The 15,623-nt window shown below is 47.4% G+C and overlaps 1 protein-coding gene across 1 annotated transcript in view; it reads left to right on the top strand.

Annotated features, from left to right (window-relative positions):
- LOC134910679 (epoxide hydrolase 1-like) overlaps positions 1-14,102 on the top strand; it is a 79,815-nt gene extending 65,713 nt beyond the window's left edge. The window contains exons 7-9 of the mRNA XM_063918987.1: positions 2,227-2,335; positions 2,493-2,618; positions 10,773-14,102. Of these exons, the coding sequence (XP_063775057.1) occupies positions 2,227-2,335; positions 2,493-2,618; positions 10,773-10,974 (437 nt within the window). The 3' untranslated portion in view covers positions 10,975-14,102. The remainder of the gene's footprint in view (positions 1-2,226; positions 2,336-2,492; positions 2,619-10,772) is intronic.
- Positions 14,103-15,623: the final 1,521 nt, after the last annotated feature.

Genomic DNA, 15,623 nt, shown 5'->3' with positions numbered 1-15,623 from the left:
GTTCATTCCGGGAGTGGACAATTGGGAAGCAGACTTCCTCAGCAGACACGATCTGCATCCGGGAGAGTGGGGGCTTCATCAGGAAGTCTGTGTGGACTGCCCCAAATAGACATGATGGCGTCCCGTCTCAACAAAAAGCTAAAAAGGTATTGCGCCAGGTCAAGAGATCCTCAGGGGGTAGCTGTGGACGCCCTGGTGACACCGTGGGTGTACCGGTCGGTCTATGTATTTCCTCCTCTTCCTCTCATAACCAAGGTGTTGAGAATAATAAGACAAAGAGGAGTGAGAACAATCCTCATTGTTCCAGATTGGCCACGAAGGACCTGGTATCCGGAGCTGCAGGAGTTGCTCACAGAAGATCCGTGGCCTCTTCCTCTAAGACAGGACCTGCTGCAACAGGGGCCCTGTCTGTTCCAGGACTTACCGCGGCTGCGTTTGACGGCATGGCGGTTGAACGCCGGATCCTAGCGGAAAAAGGTATTCCGGATGAGGTCATTCCTACACTAATAAAGGCTAGGAAAGACGTGACATCAAAACATTATCACCGAATATGGCGAAAATATGTTTCTTGGCTGTGAGGCCAGGAATGCTCCTACGGAAGAATTCCAGCTGGGCCGTCTCCTTCACTTCCTACAAACTGGAGTGAATTTGGGCCTAAAATTAGGCTCCATTAAGGTTCAGATTTCGGCCCTATCCATTTTATTTCAGAAGGAATTGGCCTCTCTTCCTGAAGTACAGACGTTTGTGAAGGGAGTACTGCATATTCAGCCTCCTTTTGTGCCTCCGGTGGCGCCTTGGGACCTTAACGTGGTGTTAAGTTTCCTTAAGTCACATTGGTTTGAACCACTCAAAATGGTGGAGTTAAAATATCTCACTTGGAAGGTGGTCATGTTGTTAGCCTTCGCTTCGGCTAGGCGAGTTTCGGAATTAGCAGCTTTATCACATAAAAGCCCCTATCTGGTTTTTCATTTGGATAGGGCGGAATTGCGGACTCGTCCTCAATTCCTACCTAAAGTGGTCTCATCCTTTCATATGAAAAAGCCTATTGTCGTGCCTGTGGCTACACGTGACTTGGAGGATTCCGAGTCCCTTGATGTGGTCAGGGCTTTGAAGAATTACGATCAGAAAAACAGATTCACTTGTTTGTCCTGTATGCAGCCAACAAGGTTGGCGGCCCTGCTTCAAAGCAGACTATTGCTCGCTGGATCTGTAACACGATTCAGTAGGCGCATTCTACGGCAGGATTGCCATTACCAAAATCGGTTAAGGCCCATTCCACTAGGAAGGTGGGCTCTTCTTGGGCGGCTGCCCGAGGGGTCTCGGCACTACAGGTGTGCCGAGCTGCTACTTGGTCGGGGTCAAACACCTTTGCAAAGTTCTATAAGTTTGATACCCTGGCTGAGGAGGACCTCCTGTTTGCTCAATCGGTGCTGCAGAGTCATCCGCACTCTCCCGCCCGTTTGGGAGCTTTGGTATAATCCCCATGGTACTTACGGAGTCCCAGCATCCTCTAGGACGTTAGAGAAAATAAGATTTTAAACCTACCGGTAAATCTTTTTCTCGTAGTCCGTAGAGGATGCTGGGCGCCCGTCCCAAGTGCGGACTACTTCTGCAAGGCTTGTATATAGTTATTGCGTACAATAAGGGTTATGTTATAGTTTCATCGGTGGTGGACCGAGGCTATGTTGGTTTTTCATACTGTTAACTAGATAGTATATCATAAGTTATACGGTGTGATTGGTGTGGCTGGTATGGTGTGGCTGGTATGAATCTTGCCCTTGGATTACCTAAAATCCTTTCCTTGTACTGTCCGTCTCCTCTGGGCACAGTTTCTCTAACTGAGGTCTGGAGGAGGGGCATAGAGGGAGGAGCCAGTGCACACCCAGAGCCTAAAGTCTTAAAGTGCCCATGTCTCCTCCGGAGCCCGTCTATCCCCATGGTCCTTACGGAGTCCCCAGCATCCTCTACGGACTACGAGAAAAAGATTTACCGGTAGGTTTAAAATCTTATTTTTACCGTGTCTGCTACGGGTGCTCCTCGGGTAACGCCAAGAACCATAGATTAATATTTACTTACATTAACACGTCTCAAATTTACATCTCTATAGATTTACCAAATTATTTAACTCGTTTATATTTACAACTGTGACAATCGGACGCTTCCGTGAGAAGAACGGATAGAACAGCTAGGTAGTAATATTTTCAATGTCAAATGTTGCTCCTGCAGGCTGCGGATTAAATGACTCCCCCGTTGGGCTCGCCGCGTATATTCTGGAGAAGTTCTCGACCTGGACAGAACCCGATTTCCGTGATTATGAGGACGGAGGCCTGGAGAGGTAGACGAGGAAATCTCTATTGTACAGTATACCGTATCTATGGTGTAAAGTATAATATGAGGCTGTGTTTAGAATTCATTCCGCTTTAGTCCTTTTTAGTTTTGTTTGCAAATGGTGATTACTTCCCGCACTGACGCCATGTTTCCATACATTCCAGAAAGTTCTCCCTGGACGACCTTCTGACCAACGTCATGATTTACTGGCTGACTGGCTCCATTGTGTCCTCAATGAGGTTCTACAAGGAGACCGTCGGCAAAGGAATTGGCGTGTCCAAACATGACAGGTACGTGTCTCGTACTGCGCAGGTTGCTGTGGGTTCACTGGTGTCGGAGCTGTGAGGGGATCATAGTGGAGTCTTTGTGTGTGTGTAATAAGGACATATTATTATAATTCATATTATATATAGGTTATGGACCACCTGCAGGTAACTTTATTATATCATTTACACACGCCCCCCTGCAACATTTACTAACTATATTGCTCTCTACCCAGTTTCTTTAGTTTTATTTTATCTTAAATCCTAGAGGATGCTGGGGTCCATTTAGTACCATGGGGTATAGGCGGGTCCTTTGGGAGCCACTGGCACTTTAAGAGTTTAGTAGTGTGGGCTGGCTCCTCCCTCTATGCCCCTCCTACCAGACTCAGTTTAGAAAATGTGCCCGGTGGAGCCGGTCACAGCTAGGGGAGCTCCTAGGAGTTTTTCTAGTTTTTTTGTTTTCTGAGAGCTGTTAGGTACAGGAAAGCTGCGGCAACAGCCTCCCTGCTTCGTGTGACTTAGGAGGGGGGGGGGAGTAGGAACCAACTCTTGAAGTTAACGGTTCTCTATCTCCGCTGACAATACATTGAGCTCCTGATGGTGCTGATCGCAAGCCCACGAGGCGACCACTCCCGCAGCACGGCCGTCACCCCCTAGGGAGGAGAGAGTGTAGTTGGTACTATTTAACCTATTATGGTTATTTAGTCTGCGCCGGGCTGTTATCATAATAACTGCTCACTGGGGCGCTATGTGGCTGGCTCCTTATACTCTGTGACTCTCTGAAGGTACTCTGGGGGAAACTGTCTGATTTTCCTGTGTGTGTGTGTCTGTGTATATATCCACATTACCGTGTCTAAGGGCTCTGTATCATGTGCTGATAAGTTTTGCATATTACTGAAAAGGTACCTGAGCCGGAAGAGGAATCTTATTTTACGGAAAATAAGAACTCCCTCAGTATCCCTGCTTCTAAAGAGCTGAACTCTTTATTTGAAAAATCCTGGGAAAACCCAGAGAAAAAATTCCAAATCCCTAAAAGAATTGTCATTGCTTTTCCTTTCCCTGAGGAGGATAGAAAGGAATGGGAAAACCCCCCTATAGTAGACGCTTCTTTATCTAGGTTGTCTAAAAAGGTGGTTTTACCTGTCCCTGGTTCAACCGCCCTAAAGGAGCCGGTTGACCACAAGATTGAGACTATACTCAAATCTCTATACACTGCTACAGGCGCGGCTTTAAGGCCCGCTATTGCTTGTGCGTGGATTTCTAAAGCCATAGTAAAGTGGTCAGGCACATTACTAGAGGACTTAGATACTATAGATAGGTGTGACATGATTTGTTTTTGCGTCACATACAGGATTCTGATGGGTTCGTGGTGGAGGCCATGAAAAACCTTGGAATGCTGAATGCAAGGGCTACTTCCATGGTGTTCTCAGCACGCAGAGGACTCTGGCTACGCCAATGGACTGCGGATGCAGAATCTAAGAAAAGTGTGGAGAACCTACCCTTCACAGGTCAGCCTCTGTTTGGAGATGCATTGGATGCGTGGATTTCCACGGCAACTGCGGGTAAGTCAACCTTTCTCCCCTCAGCAGCTCCACCGGCTAGGAAATCTTATCCTACGTCCACACTGCAGTCCTTTTGGACCGCAAAATTTTAAAAACATCCAAATCCCCTTGCATCTTCTTTAGGGGTGGTTGGAGAAAATGCAAAAAACCTGCACCAACAGGTTCATAGGAACAGAAACCAGGTTCTGTTTCCTCCAAATCTTCAGCATGATGGTGGTCCTCCCAGCTTGGAGATCGGGCAGGTGGGAGCGAGACTAAAATATTTCAGTCACATCTGGGCGTCATCAGACCTAGACCCCTGGATGACAGACATTGTTACCCAGGGCTACAGACTGGAGTTTCAGGAACTCCCACCTCACAGATTCTTCAAATCAGGCTTACCAGTTTCGTGGACAGAAAGTGCTATCCTACAGGAAGCCATTCAAAAATTGGTCCGAACAGATATTATTGTCCCAGTTCCACCTCATCTACACTGCAAGGGTTATTACTCAAACCTGTTTGTGGTGCCGAAACCGGGTGGTTCAGTAAGGCCGATTTTAAACCTAAAGTCATTGAACCCCTACTTAAGGGAATTCAAATTCAAGATGGAGTCTCTGAGAGCAGTGATCTCCGGTCTGGAGGAGGGGGGGAATTCCTAGTATACCTTGATATCAAGGATGCATACCTTCACATTCCGATCTGGCCGCCTCACCAGGCTTATCTCAGGTTTGCGCTGCTGGATTGTCACTATTGGTTCCAGGCACTGCCTTTTGGCCTCTCCACAGCACCGAGGGTGTTCACCAAGGTCATGGCAGAGATGATGCTACTCCTCCGCAGGCAGGGAGTGAACATAATTCCATATCTGGACGATCTGCTGATAAAAGCATCTTCCAGGGAGGGGTTGTTGCAGAGTATTGCTCTCTCAACTTGACTGCTCCAGGATCATTGGTGGATCCTGAACCTTCCAAAGTCACATTTGGAGCCGGCAAGGAGACTACACTTCTTGGGGATAATACTCGACACGGAAGTGCTGAGGGTGTTTCTACCGTTGGAGAAAGCGTTGGTGATCCAATCAATGGTTCGGGATGTCCTGAAGCCAGCCCAGGTTTCGGTTCATCAGTGTATTTGCCTTCTGGGGAAGATGGTGGCCTCCTACGAGGCTCTTCAGTATGGAAGGTTCCATGCGCGGTCATTCCAGCTAGATCTCCTACACAAATGGTCGGGATCACACCTTCACATGCACCAGCGGATACGCCTGTCGCCGAAAGCCAGAATTTCACTCCTTTGGTGGCTGCAAACTTCTCACCTACTGGAAGGCCTCAGGTTCGGGATTCAGAATTGGATCCTTCTAAGCACGGATGCAAGTCTCAGAGGTTGGGGAGCGGTCACCCAAGGGGAAAAGTTCCAAGGAAAGTGGTCAAGTCTGGAGTCCATACTTCCAATAAACATTCTGGAACTGCCTTCTACAAGCGGCACATCTTCTGCAAGATCGGGCCATACAGGTCCTGTCGGACAATGTCACAGCAGTGTCTTACATAAACCATCAGGGCGGAACGAAGAGCAGAGCGGCAATGTCATACGTAACAAGAATTATCCTCTGGGCTGAAAAGCACGCGCTGGCACTATCGGCAATCTTCATTCCGGGAGTGGACAACTGGGAAGCGGACTTCCTCAGCAGACACGATCTCCATCCAGGAGAATTGGGCCTCCACCCGGAGGTGCTCGCAGAGGTGACAAGCCGATGGGGAGTTCCTCATGTAGACATGATGTCCTCTCGTCTCAACAAGAAGCTTCGGAGGTACTGTTCCAGGACGAGAGACCCACAGACGGTGGATGCACTGGTAACTTCGTGGGTGTTCCAGTCGGTGTATGTGTTCCCTCCACTTACACTTATCCCAAGGGTTCTCAAACTCAGAAAAAGAACAAGAGTTCTGGGGATCCTCAAGGAGGGCTTGGTACGCCGATCTTCTGGAATTACTCCTGGAGGATCCGAGGCCTTTTCCTCTTCGTGAGGACCTTCTGCAACAGGGGCCGTTCGCCTATCAAGACTTACCGCGGCTATGTTTTATGGCATGGAGGTTGAACGCCAGATCTTAGCTCGGAAGGGCATTCCGAAAAAGGTAATTCCTACCCTGATACAAGCTAGGAAGGGAGTAACGTCTAAACATTCCCATTGGATTTGAAAAAAGTATGTGTCTTGGTGTGACTCCGAGAAGTTTCCAACGGTGGAGTTTCAACTGGGACGGTTTCTGCAAGCAGGTGTGGATGTGGACCTATGCTTGGGCTCCATAAAGGTCCAGATTTTGGCCTTTTCCATATTCTTCCAGAAACAGTTGGCTGCCCTCCCTGAGGTTCAGACATTCTTGAAATGGGTTCTGCACATCCAATCGCCCTTTGTGCCTCTTAATGTGGGGCTGCAGTTCCTGCAATTGGATTGGTTCGAACCTTTGCACGAGGTGGATGGAAGGCGGTCACACTGTTGGCATTGGTATCTGCTAGACGTGTCTGAATTTGGGGCATTGTCATGCAAGAGCCCCTATTTGATTTTCCATGAAGATAAAGCTGAGCTTAGAACGCGTAAGCAATTTCTTCCGAAGGTTGTCAGCTTTTCATATCAACCAACCTATTGTGGTGCCAGTGGCTACTGACTCCTCAATTACCTCAAAGTCCTTGGAAGTGGTAAGGGCTTAAAAAATTTATGTGAAGAGAACTTCTCGTCATAGGAAGTCTGATGCGTTATTTGTCCTTTTATGATCCCAACAAGGTTGGGTGTCCTACTTCTAAGCAGATGATCTCTCGCTGTATCAGGTTCACAATCCAGCATGCTTATTCTACGGCAGGTTTGCCGTGTACAAAATCTGTTAAGGCCCAATCTACTCGTAAAGTGGGTTCTTCCTGGGCGGCTGCCCGGGGTGTCTTTGCTTTAGAGCTTTGCTAAGCAGCTACTTGGTCTGGGTTGAACACGTTTGCTAAGTTCTACAAGTTCGATACTTTGGCCTCTGAGGACCTAAAGTTTGGTCAATCGGTTCTGCAGGAACCTCAGCACTCTCCCTCCCATACTGTGAGCTTTGGTACATCCCCATGGTACTAAATGGACCCCAGCATCCTCTAGGACGTAAGAGAAAATAGATTTTAATTATCTACCAGTAAATCCTTTTCTCGTAGTCTGTAGAGGATGCTGGGCGCCTGCCCAGTGCTTCATATTCCTGCATTGTTACTTGGTTCAGTATTGTTGTTGTTGTTTCAGCCGTTGTTGAATTGTTCTAAGTTGATTAGCTTGGCTTCCCTTTTTGTTATGTGTGAGCTGGTTATGAATCTCGCCACTATCTATGTAAAATCCTTCTCTCGAAGTTGTTCATCTCCTTGGGCACAGTTTCTAAACTGAGTCTGGTAGGAGGGGCATAGAGGGAGGAGCCAGCCCACACTATTAAACTCTTAAAGTGCTGGTGGCTGCCAAAGGGCCCGCCTATACCCCATGGTACTAAATGGACCCCAGCATTCTCTACGGACTATGAGAAAAGGATTTACCAGTAGCTAATTAATCCTATTTTCAGTGCCCTTGTGCACGACGTATCTCTGCTCTGTCCTGGATGCAGGGGGTGATTCAGAGTTGATTGTAGCTGTGCTACATTTAGCACAGCTACGATCGGCTTCCCTGACGTGGGGGGACACCCAGCACAGGTCTAGTCCGCCCCGCATGTCAGTCCCTGCCCCGACGCAGAAGGACAAAAGCATCGCACAGCGGCAATGCTTTTATACTTCAGGAGTAGCTCCCAGCCAGCGCAGCTCCTGCGCGCTGGCCGGGAGTTACTCGTCGCTGCGGCAGCGTGTGACGCCGCGCGCCCCCCACACGGTCCGGCCACGCCTGTGTTGGCTGGACCTTGCCACCTAAACGGCTTGTCAATCAGGCAGAGGTGATCGCTAGCTAAAGACAGACGTCGGCTGTTTGACATGCGCCAGTGCACTGCACTGCAGCGCCGACGCATGCACAGTTCAGATCCGATCGCTGCTGTGCGAAAAGGCACAGCAGCGATCGGGTCTGAATGACCCCCCAGTTATATGTGTAGTAACTTCTGTGCATGCATGCAGTGTATTTAATAGATGGCATCTTGAGGGTAAAACCATAGATAAAGTGTAAATATGTCTATTAAAGCTTTTTCATTATCAGAAAGTACCGAAGTTAAAGGGCAAAATCTGATATGTGTTCTGCTGGAGCGATTCCCATCTAAAATACTTGGTATAGATACGTCAGACATTTAGGACAATGCCGAAGTTCACGGAGTTGTGCGACTGTCACTGTGTGTGCGCGGAAAATCCTTAAAAGCTCATACAGAGCGTGCGTTACACAGTATACCGGTTAAACATGAAAAGACAATTAGTCAAAATCCTCAGATAACATAAGTGCTCTCCGTGTGTATAATTGCACTCAATGTACCATTCAAGATTATAATTGATGATTCGAAAATTTAGAACTTTGCGTTTTTTTAACATCTAGAGTCCTGTTGTATCTTATTTGGTCAGATCCGATGCAATGTAACACAGTCCTTGTTACAGAGGCTTTTAAAAGAGAACGTTCTATGCGTCACTGCTGTGCACAGCTATAGATGCTTTTTTTAAACTACATGCATGTAATTTGTAACTCCCTTATTGTAACTTTCCAACAATTAACTAGCGTCCACTCATCTCCCCTGGTTCCAAAGCACACAGCTTAATCCCTTCCGTTCATTGCTGTTTTTAACCCGTTGTTGTGATTATTACCGGATCTGTAATGCGCTGTAGGTTCCAATTTCCTTGGGGTCTGTGGTTCCTCTCAATCAAGGTGCTAGATGGGCTCCTTAATCCGGGCTCTTTAACACGGATTAAGGAGCCCATGTAGCACCTTGATTGAGAGGAACCACAGAGCCCAAGGAAATTGGAACCTACAGCGCATTACAGATCCCGCTAATAATCACAACGGGTTAAAAACAGCAATGAATGGAAGGGATTAAGCTGTGTGCTTTGGAACCAGGGGAGACGAGTGGACGCTAGTTAATTGTTATAGGCCCTACACACTTGGCGATATTATGAAAGATATGAACGATCTCGTTCATAAATGAACGAGAACTCGTTCATATCTTTCAGTGTGGAGACTCCAGCGATGAACGATGCGCGGCCCCGCGCTCGTTCATCGCTGGTCTCCCGTCGGCTGTGCATGCAGGCCAATATGGACGATCTCGTCCATATTTGCCTGCACTTCAATGCAGCCGCGTGACGGGGGGAGTGAAGAAACTTCACTCCCCCCGTCACTGCCCCCCCCGCCGCCGGGTCGCTCGTCGGCCGTATCCACCGTCGGGCAGCTCGGCGGCGGGTCGGCCAGTGAGTAGGGCCCTTGGAAAGTTACAATAAGGGAGTTACAAATTACATGCATGTATTTAAAAAAAAAGCATCTATAGCTGTGCACAGCAGTGACGCATAGAACGTTCTCTTTTAAAAGCCTCTGTAACAAGGACTGTGTTACATTGCATCGGATCTGACCAAATAAGATACAACAGGACTCTAGATGTTAAAAAAACGCAAAGTTCTAAATTTTCGAATCATCAATTATAATCTTGAATGGTACATTGAGTGCAATTATACACACGGAGAGCACTTATGTTATCTGAGGATTTTGACTAATTGTCTTTTCATGTTTAACTGGTATACGGGTTATCTATGTATATTTTTAGGTTTCTTAATCTTGTTTATGAGAAAATAAACCACATCAGTTTTAATTAAATCACATGACTGTCCTAAGTGGAATAAATCCGTTTTTATGCATATATAATAATATATACTTTTAGATTGTTTATTGTATTTGTCTAAATATTTGCTAGTGGTGTAGCGCATCCCCACCAAAAAAATCTTTTTTCTTTAGCTATATTCCGCTGAGGTTAGCAATTACCTCATTAGGGGGACGCAGCAGCAGCATCAACTAACAAATAAATAGTTATTCAAATCAGAACTCCACCAAAGTCAGCGCACGGGTTTGTTTGTGTGTTCGTTACACACTGTGTTCATGCAGAGCCGCCGTTGCGGTTCTTGTCGGTGACTTTAAGGGGGCTATTCAGATGCACAAAGATGGTCCAACTTCAGGGCGTGATGCAGACGTACTGCATGATTGGTTAATCACTCTCTTCAGGCACAGACTTGTACACCAGGAGAAGGGCTGATATTAGCATAAAACCCCAGATGGGACTGTGCCAAAAAGGTGCTAAAGTGGTTGCAACTGCATGCGACGCAGATGATTGCAGGTGGCCGCTGTCTTCCCCCTGCACTGGCTGGTAGATAATTGCGGCTCTCCTCAAATGGCCACGTGCGGTGCAATATCACCACCTAATCCTATTGCTCAGGCTGGTATACAGCATTGACAAGAATATCAGGGTATGGGGCAGATGTATTAAGCCTGGAAGGTGATAGGAGCTGATTGGTTGCTGCATTAACTGTCAGGTTACAGACTGGGATCCAAAAATGACAGCTAGGAGCTGACTGTATGGTTGTTTCTCTCTCTGCGAGTCTTATTACATAGACCCCTGTGCCCCGTAACGCTCAGTCTGGCTGTCTGTGGCTTATGTAATGGTGATGTTCATGCTATTTATTATCGCTGTCTCTTAATGTCTTCCAGAGTACTCGTCAAGGTCCCCACCGGCATCGCTTCTTTCCCCAATGACCTGCTGCATTGTCCCCTCCTATGGGCCAAGCAGAAATTCATCAACATCGTCTCCTTCAGCTACATGCCCCGAGGGGGTCACTTCGCTGCCTTCGAGGAGCCGGAGATTCTGGCGAAAGACATCCAGCAGTTTGTAAGGAAGGTGGAACAGAAATAAGGGGGAGACAGGAGGCAGAATGTAACCCGCAGCAGATATCCGGACACTACATGCTGCTCTACAGTCCAGGAATCCATGTGCCGATATAGAACAGAGAAATTCTCTATATAAACTACTGGTCGTTATTGTCATGTGAGAGGAGGGGAATTACATAGTAATAATCACCAGTTGTAGAGTATACAGGAGAACGCTGTTATCATTCAGGAAATAAGAATTGTGCCTTAAACATAGATGGAAATGACAAGTATTGCCTTAGAACGGAGAGGGTGAGACTCGTACAATCTGGTTGTATCTGATTGTATAGGTCTCCTGTAGCCGTACAACCCACAGTGCCTTTAGGCTCCCATTCCCTTGAGATATCTGTGCATGGAAATAAATCCTTTGCGAGACCGGTCACTAGTGGGTAATGAGAGCTATCTGAGTCTCCCGCTGGGTAATCAGAGTATGACGAGGGCCAACGCTCCTATATGGGCTGATTCATTAAGATTTTACTTACTGAGGGTCTGGCACCCTCTAGTGGCAGTTTAGAGTAATAGTCTTGCTGTCAGTCTTTCAACATAGTTCTCTCATGTCCAAGTTCACCTCCTTTGGGGGAGATGTACTAAGCTCTGGAGAGAGAGTGGAGAGAGATAAAGTACCAGCCACTCTGCTCCTAACTGCTATGCTACAGGCTGTAAAAATGACAGTGAGGAGCTGGTTGGTTGATAGTTTATCTTTCTCCACTCTCTCACTTTACAAGGCTTCGTACGTCTGCCGGTAAGCATGATGCAGCGTTACACCTGTGATATCGGGTCCATTACCCGCCTAGAACACCACCTGTGGCCCTACAAAAGCCGCACTGCCAGACAGTGATCCTATTGCATGCTGTAGTGTCACTGTCAGGCATTACGGAATCTGTGTTTGGAAGATCGATACCTATCAGTAATCCCCTTCCACCTGCACTATGGGGGGAGAGTCATCAGTTGGTTGCTTTGGGCAATCAGCTAGCATTTTATACAATGTACAGGATAGATGATATCCATAATCTGGTTGCCTCTTCGGAATGATTGATAAATCCCCCCCCCCCCCCCCCTCCCCTCCTGCCAATAAGCTGCAGCAACCGCAGAAGGGCATCCTGGGAGACGAACAACCAAATCTCATCTGATTGGGCCACACACACGCTGAGGTGAGAGACGGGATTGGCAGATGCCATCCAGAAATGTTTTTTTTTCATCCACTAGGGGACACTGGAGTACTCTTGGGATATGGACGGGGCATAGCTGGGAATGGCACATTTAAATATTTAACTTAGTAACTAGTCACCCCCTGCATACTCCCATAGAGCCTCCAGTATTTTTCTGTGCCTCCAGTCGGGAAGGTACAGTGGACGAAGTCCACAGAAACTTCAAGGTTTTTGTTACGTGCTAGGAAGCCAGTTACGGCAGCTCATTATCACAGAATTTGGTGTGCCTATATAGGTTGGGGTGAAGCTCTGAAGTTTCCGACATCATCTTTCAAGTTATCCCGTCTTTTAATATTTTTACAGACTGGGTTAGGTGGAGGACTACACTTCTACACCCGAGGTGCAGGTCTTTGCCTTGTCAATTTACCTTCAAAGGCGTTTGGCTCTTTTGCCGATTTTACACCCCTTCCTGCAAGGTGTCCTCAGAGTACAACCTCCATTTATACCAGTTTCTCTTAGCCTTAGCCTCAGCAAGGCGTGTTTTAACATTGGGTGCCTTGTCATGCAAGCCACCCAATCTGGTGTTTTATGATCATAGAGCGGAACTTCGCACAAATTTCTTTTTCTTACCAAAGATGTTACATATCACTTAATCAATCGTAGTTCCTGTGTTATCAGTAGGTTCAAGAACTTCAGTTACTTTAGAGGTGGTACGCGCACTACGCGTTTAGGTAGCCCAAACATCAATTGTTAGTTTAACAGACATATTGTTTGTTCTCTAGAATGTAGTTAAGATGGCTTGGCCAGCTTCCAAGCAGACCTTATACCATACGTCAGGCTTAGCTTCATCATAGGCTACAACCGCCTACATCAATGTCAGACCATTCCACACGTTCTTGGGAACGTCATGGGCAGGCTACAACCGCCTACATCAATGTCGGACCATTCCACACGTTCTTGGGAACGTCATGGGCAGGCTACAACCGCCTACATCAATGTCAGACCATTCCACACGTTCTTTGGGAACGTCATGGGCAGCAGGTCGTGGAGCTTCTAAGAAACAACTTAGACGAGCTGCTACATGGTCATCAGTGCACACGTTTGTGCGCTTTTACAAGTTTGCTACGTTTACGGCATCAGCTTCTAGCTTTGGCAGTCTAGTGTTACAGGTGCCAAACAGCTCTCCCGCCCTAGGGGGTAACTTTGGTACATCCCAAGAGTACTCCAGTGACCCCTAGTGGATGAAGAAGAAAATAGGATTTTGGTACTTACCAGATAAATCCTTTTCTTTGAATCCATAGGGGGCACTGGACGCCCACCCAGAGCAGTTTTACCTGTCTTGTGATAAGTTCAGTGGATCTTATGGTAACACATTATCACCGTTGGATACGATGTTACGGTGATATCTATTATGGTGTCAACAGGTTAGTTGTCAGTTACGTTATATGTCAACTTTAGTGTTGTCCGTTATATTATAATGTTATATGTAATTCTCTATGGTTCATCCTCTCTATCGCTCCTGTTCAGCTCAGTAAAAATACTGACGGCTCTATGGGAGTATGGAGGGGGTGACCAGTTACTAATTTAAATATTCAAATGTGCCATTCCCGGCTACGCCCCGTCCATATCCCAAGAGTACTCCAGTGCCCCCTATGGATTCAAAGAAAATAATTTATCTGCTAAGTACCAAAATCCTATTTTTTACGGAATTCAAATTCATGAACAAACCTGGACTGAACCAGCCGTGCGGCTTCTCCAAACCCTAAATACTAGAACGTGTTCTCCTTGTGCCGTTTGATCCTTTCCTGTAGTAGCAACATTCTTCTTTTTGTTTTTCTTTTGCTACTTTTGATTTTCTATTTTTGTATTTTTTTCAATAAGCAAATAATTGAAGTAATTTAATGTAGAGACGTAGACGATCTGATTGTAATGTTACGTTGTTAATAAAGTTTTGTAAATCACGTAACCTATATATATATATATATATATAATTTGTGCTCATAAGTTTACACACCCTAGCAGAATTTGTGATTTTCTGGCCATTTGTCAGAGAATATGAATGATAACTCCCAAACTTTACTTTCAATCAGGGTTAGTGGTTGGGTGAAGCCATTTATTGTCAAACAACTGTGTTTACTCTTTTTAAATCATAATGACTACAGAAACTACCCAAATGACCCTGATCAAAAGTTTACATACCCCAGTTCTTAATACCGTGTGTTGCCCCCTTTAACATCAATGACAGCTTGAAGTCTTTGTGGTAGTTGTGGATGAGGCTCTTTATTTTCTCAGATGGTAAAGAAGCTGCCCATTCTTCTTGGCAAAAAGCCTCCAGTTCCTGATTGATATCTATCTATCTATCTATCTATCTATCTATCTATCTACATATGTGTGTGTCTATATATATATATATATATATATATATATATATATATATATATATAATTGCCTTGTAAGTCTGTACCTGGCCCTCTAACGCTGGGAGGAATTAGCAGCTCCTGCCCTGTCCCAGCACACCACTAGCAGAACTGAGCAGCAGCTCCAGCCACATAATCCCACCACCATCCCCAGCCTGCAGCCACCAGGGGACGGACGCAGCACAGTGGCAGGTACGCACGCACCCTTCCATTCCCCCCTCCACCGGCTCCCCACATGCAGCCACTCACAGCACACAACCCCCCCTCACACCGACACATGCAGAACTCATCCACCACACACTGTCCAACCTAACCCCAGTGCACCGAACCCACCCGCCGCACAAGCCCACCAACAACACCCACATCCTGCCTTGCCAGGGTTACGTACCACGGCCGCCCAGCCACATAGCACACCACCCTTCCCACTATATGTACAAACACCACCACCTTCCCCACAACGGCCGCCAAAACACCCGCAGCCCACAACGCCGCTCACTCTCCCGCCGCCCACAGCACGGCTGCACTGAGTCCACAGCACGGCCGCACACAGCCCACCGTCCCGACAAGCTGTCTCCCGTCCCTGCACACTGTGTCCCGCCGGCCCCCCTCCCCACACTGCAGATAAATCTTTTTCCCCGCACCATCGGACACACTACAGGCGCCCCGCAGCACGCACGCACAGACCACAGCACGGCCGCACATAGCCCACCCTCCCCACAAGCTGTCTCCCGTCCCTGCACACTGTGTCCCGCCGGCCCCCCTCCCCACACTGCAGATAAATCTTTTTCCCCGCACCATCGGACACACTACAGGCGCGCCGACGACACATAGTTCGGCAGCACGGCCGCACAGAGCCCACCCTTCACACAAGCCCGACACAAACTGTCTCCCGTCCCGGCACATAGAGTCCCGCCGGCCCCCCTCACCACACCGCAGACCCCCCCCCCCCCCACCACTATTGGACACACTAAAAACGCGTCGCGGCCACATACTCCCGCAGCACGGCCGCACAGAGCCCACCCTCCCCACAAGCCCACCACAAACTGACTCCCGTCCAGGCACACAGTGTC

The sequence above is a fragment of the Pseudophryne corroboree genome, chromosome 4 (genome assembly GCF_028390025.1).
Source record: "Pseudophryne corroboree isolate aPseCor3 chromosome 4, aPseCor3.hap2, whole genome shotgun sequence".
NCBI lineage: Eukaryota > Metazoa > Chordata > Amphibia > Anura > Myobatrachidae > Pseudophryne > Pseudophryne corroboree.
Note: the sequence above shows the minus strand (reverse complement) of the source record. Positions and strands in the feature narration are given on the sequence as shown.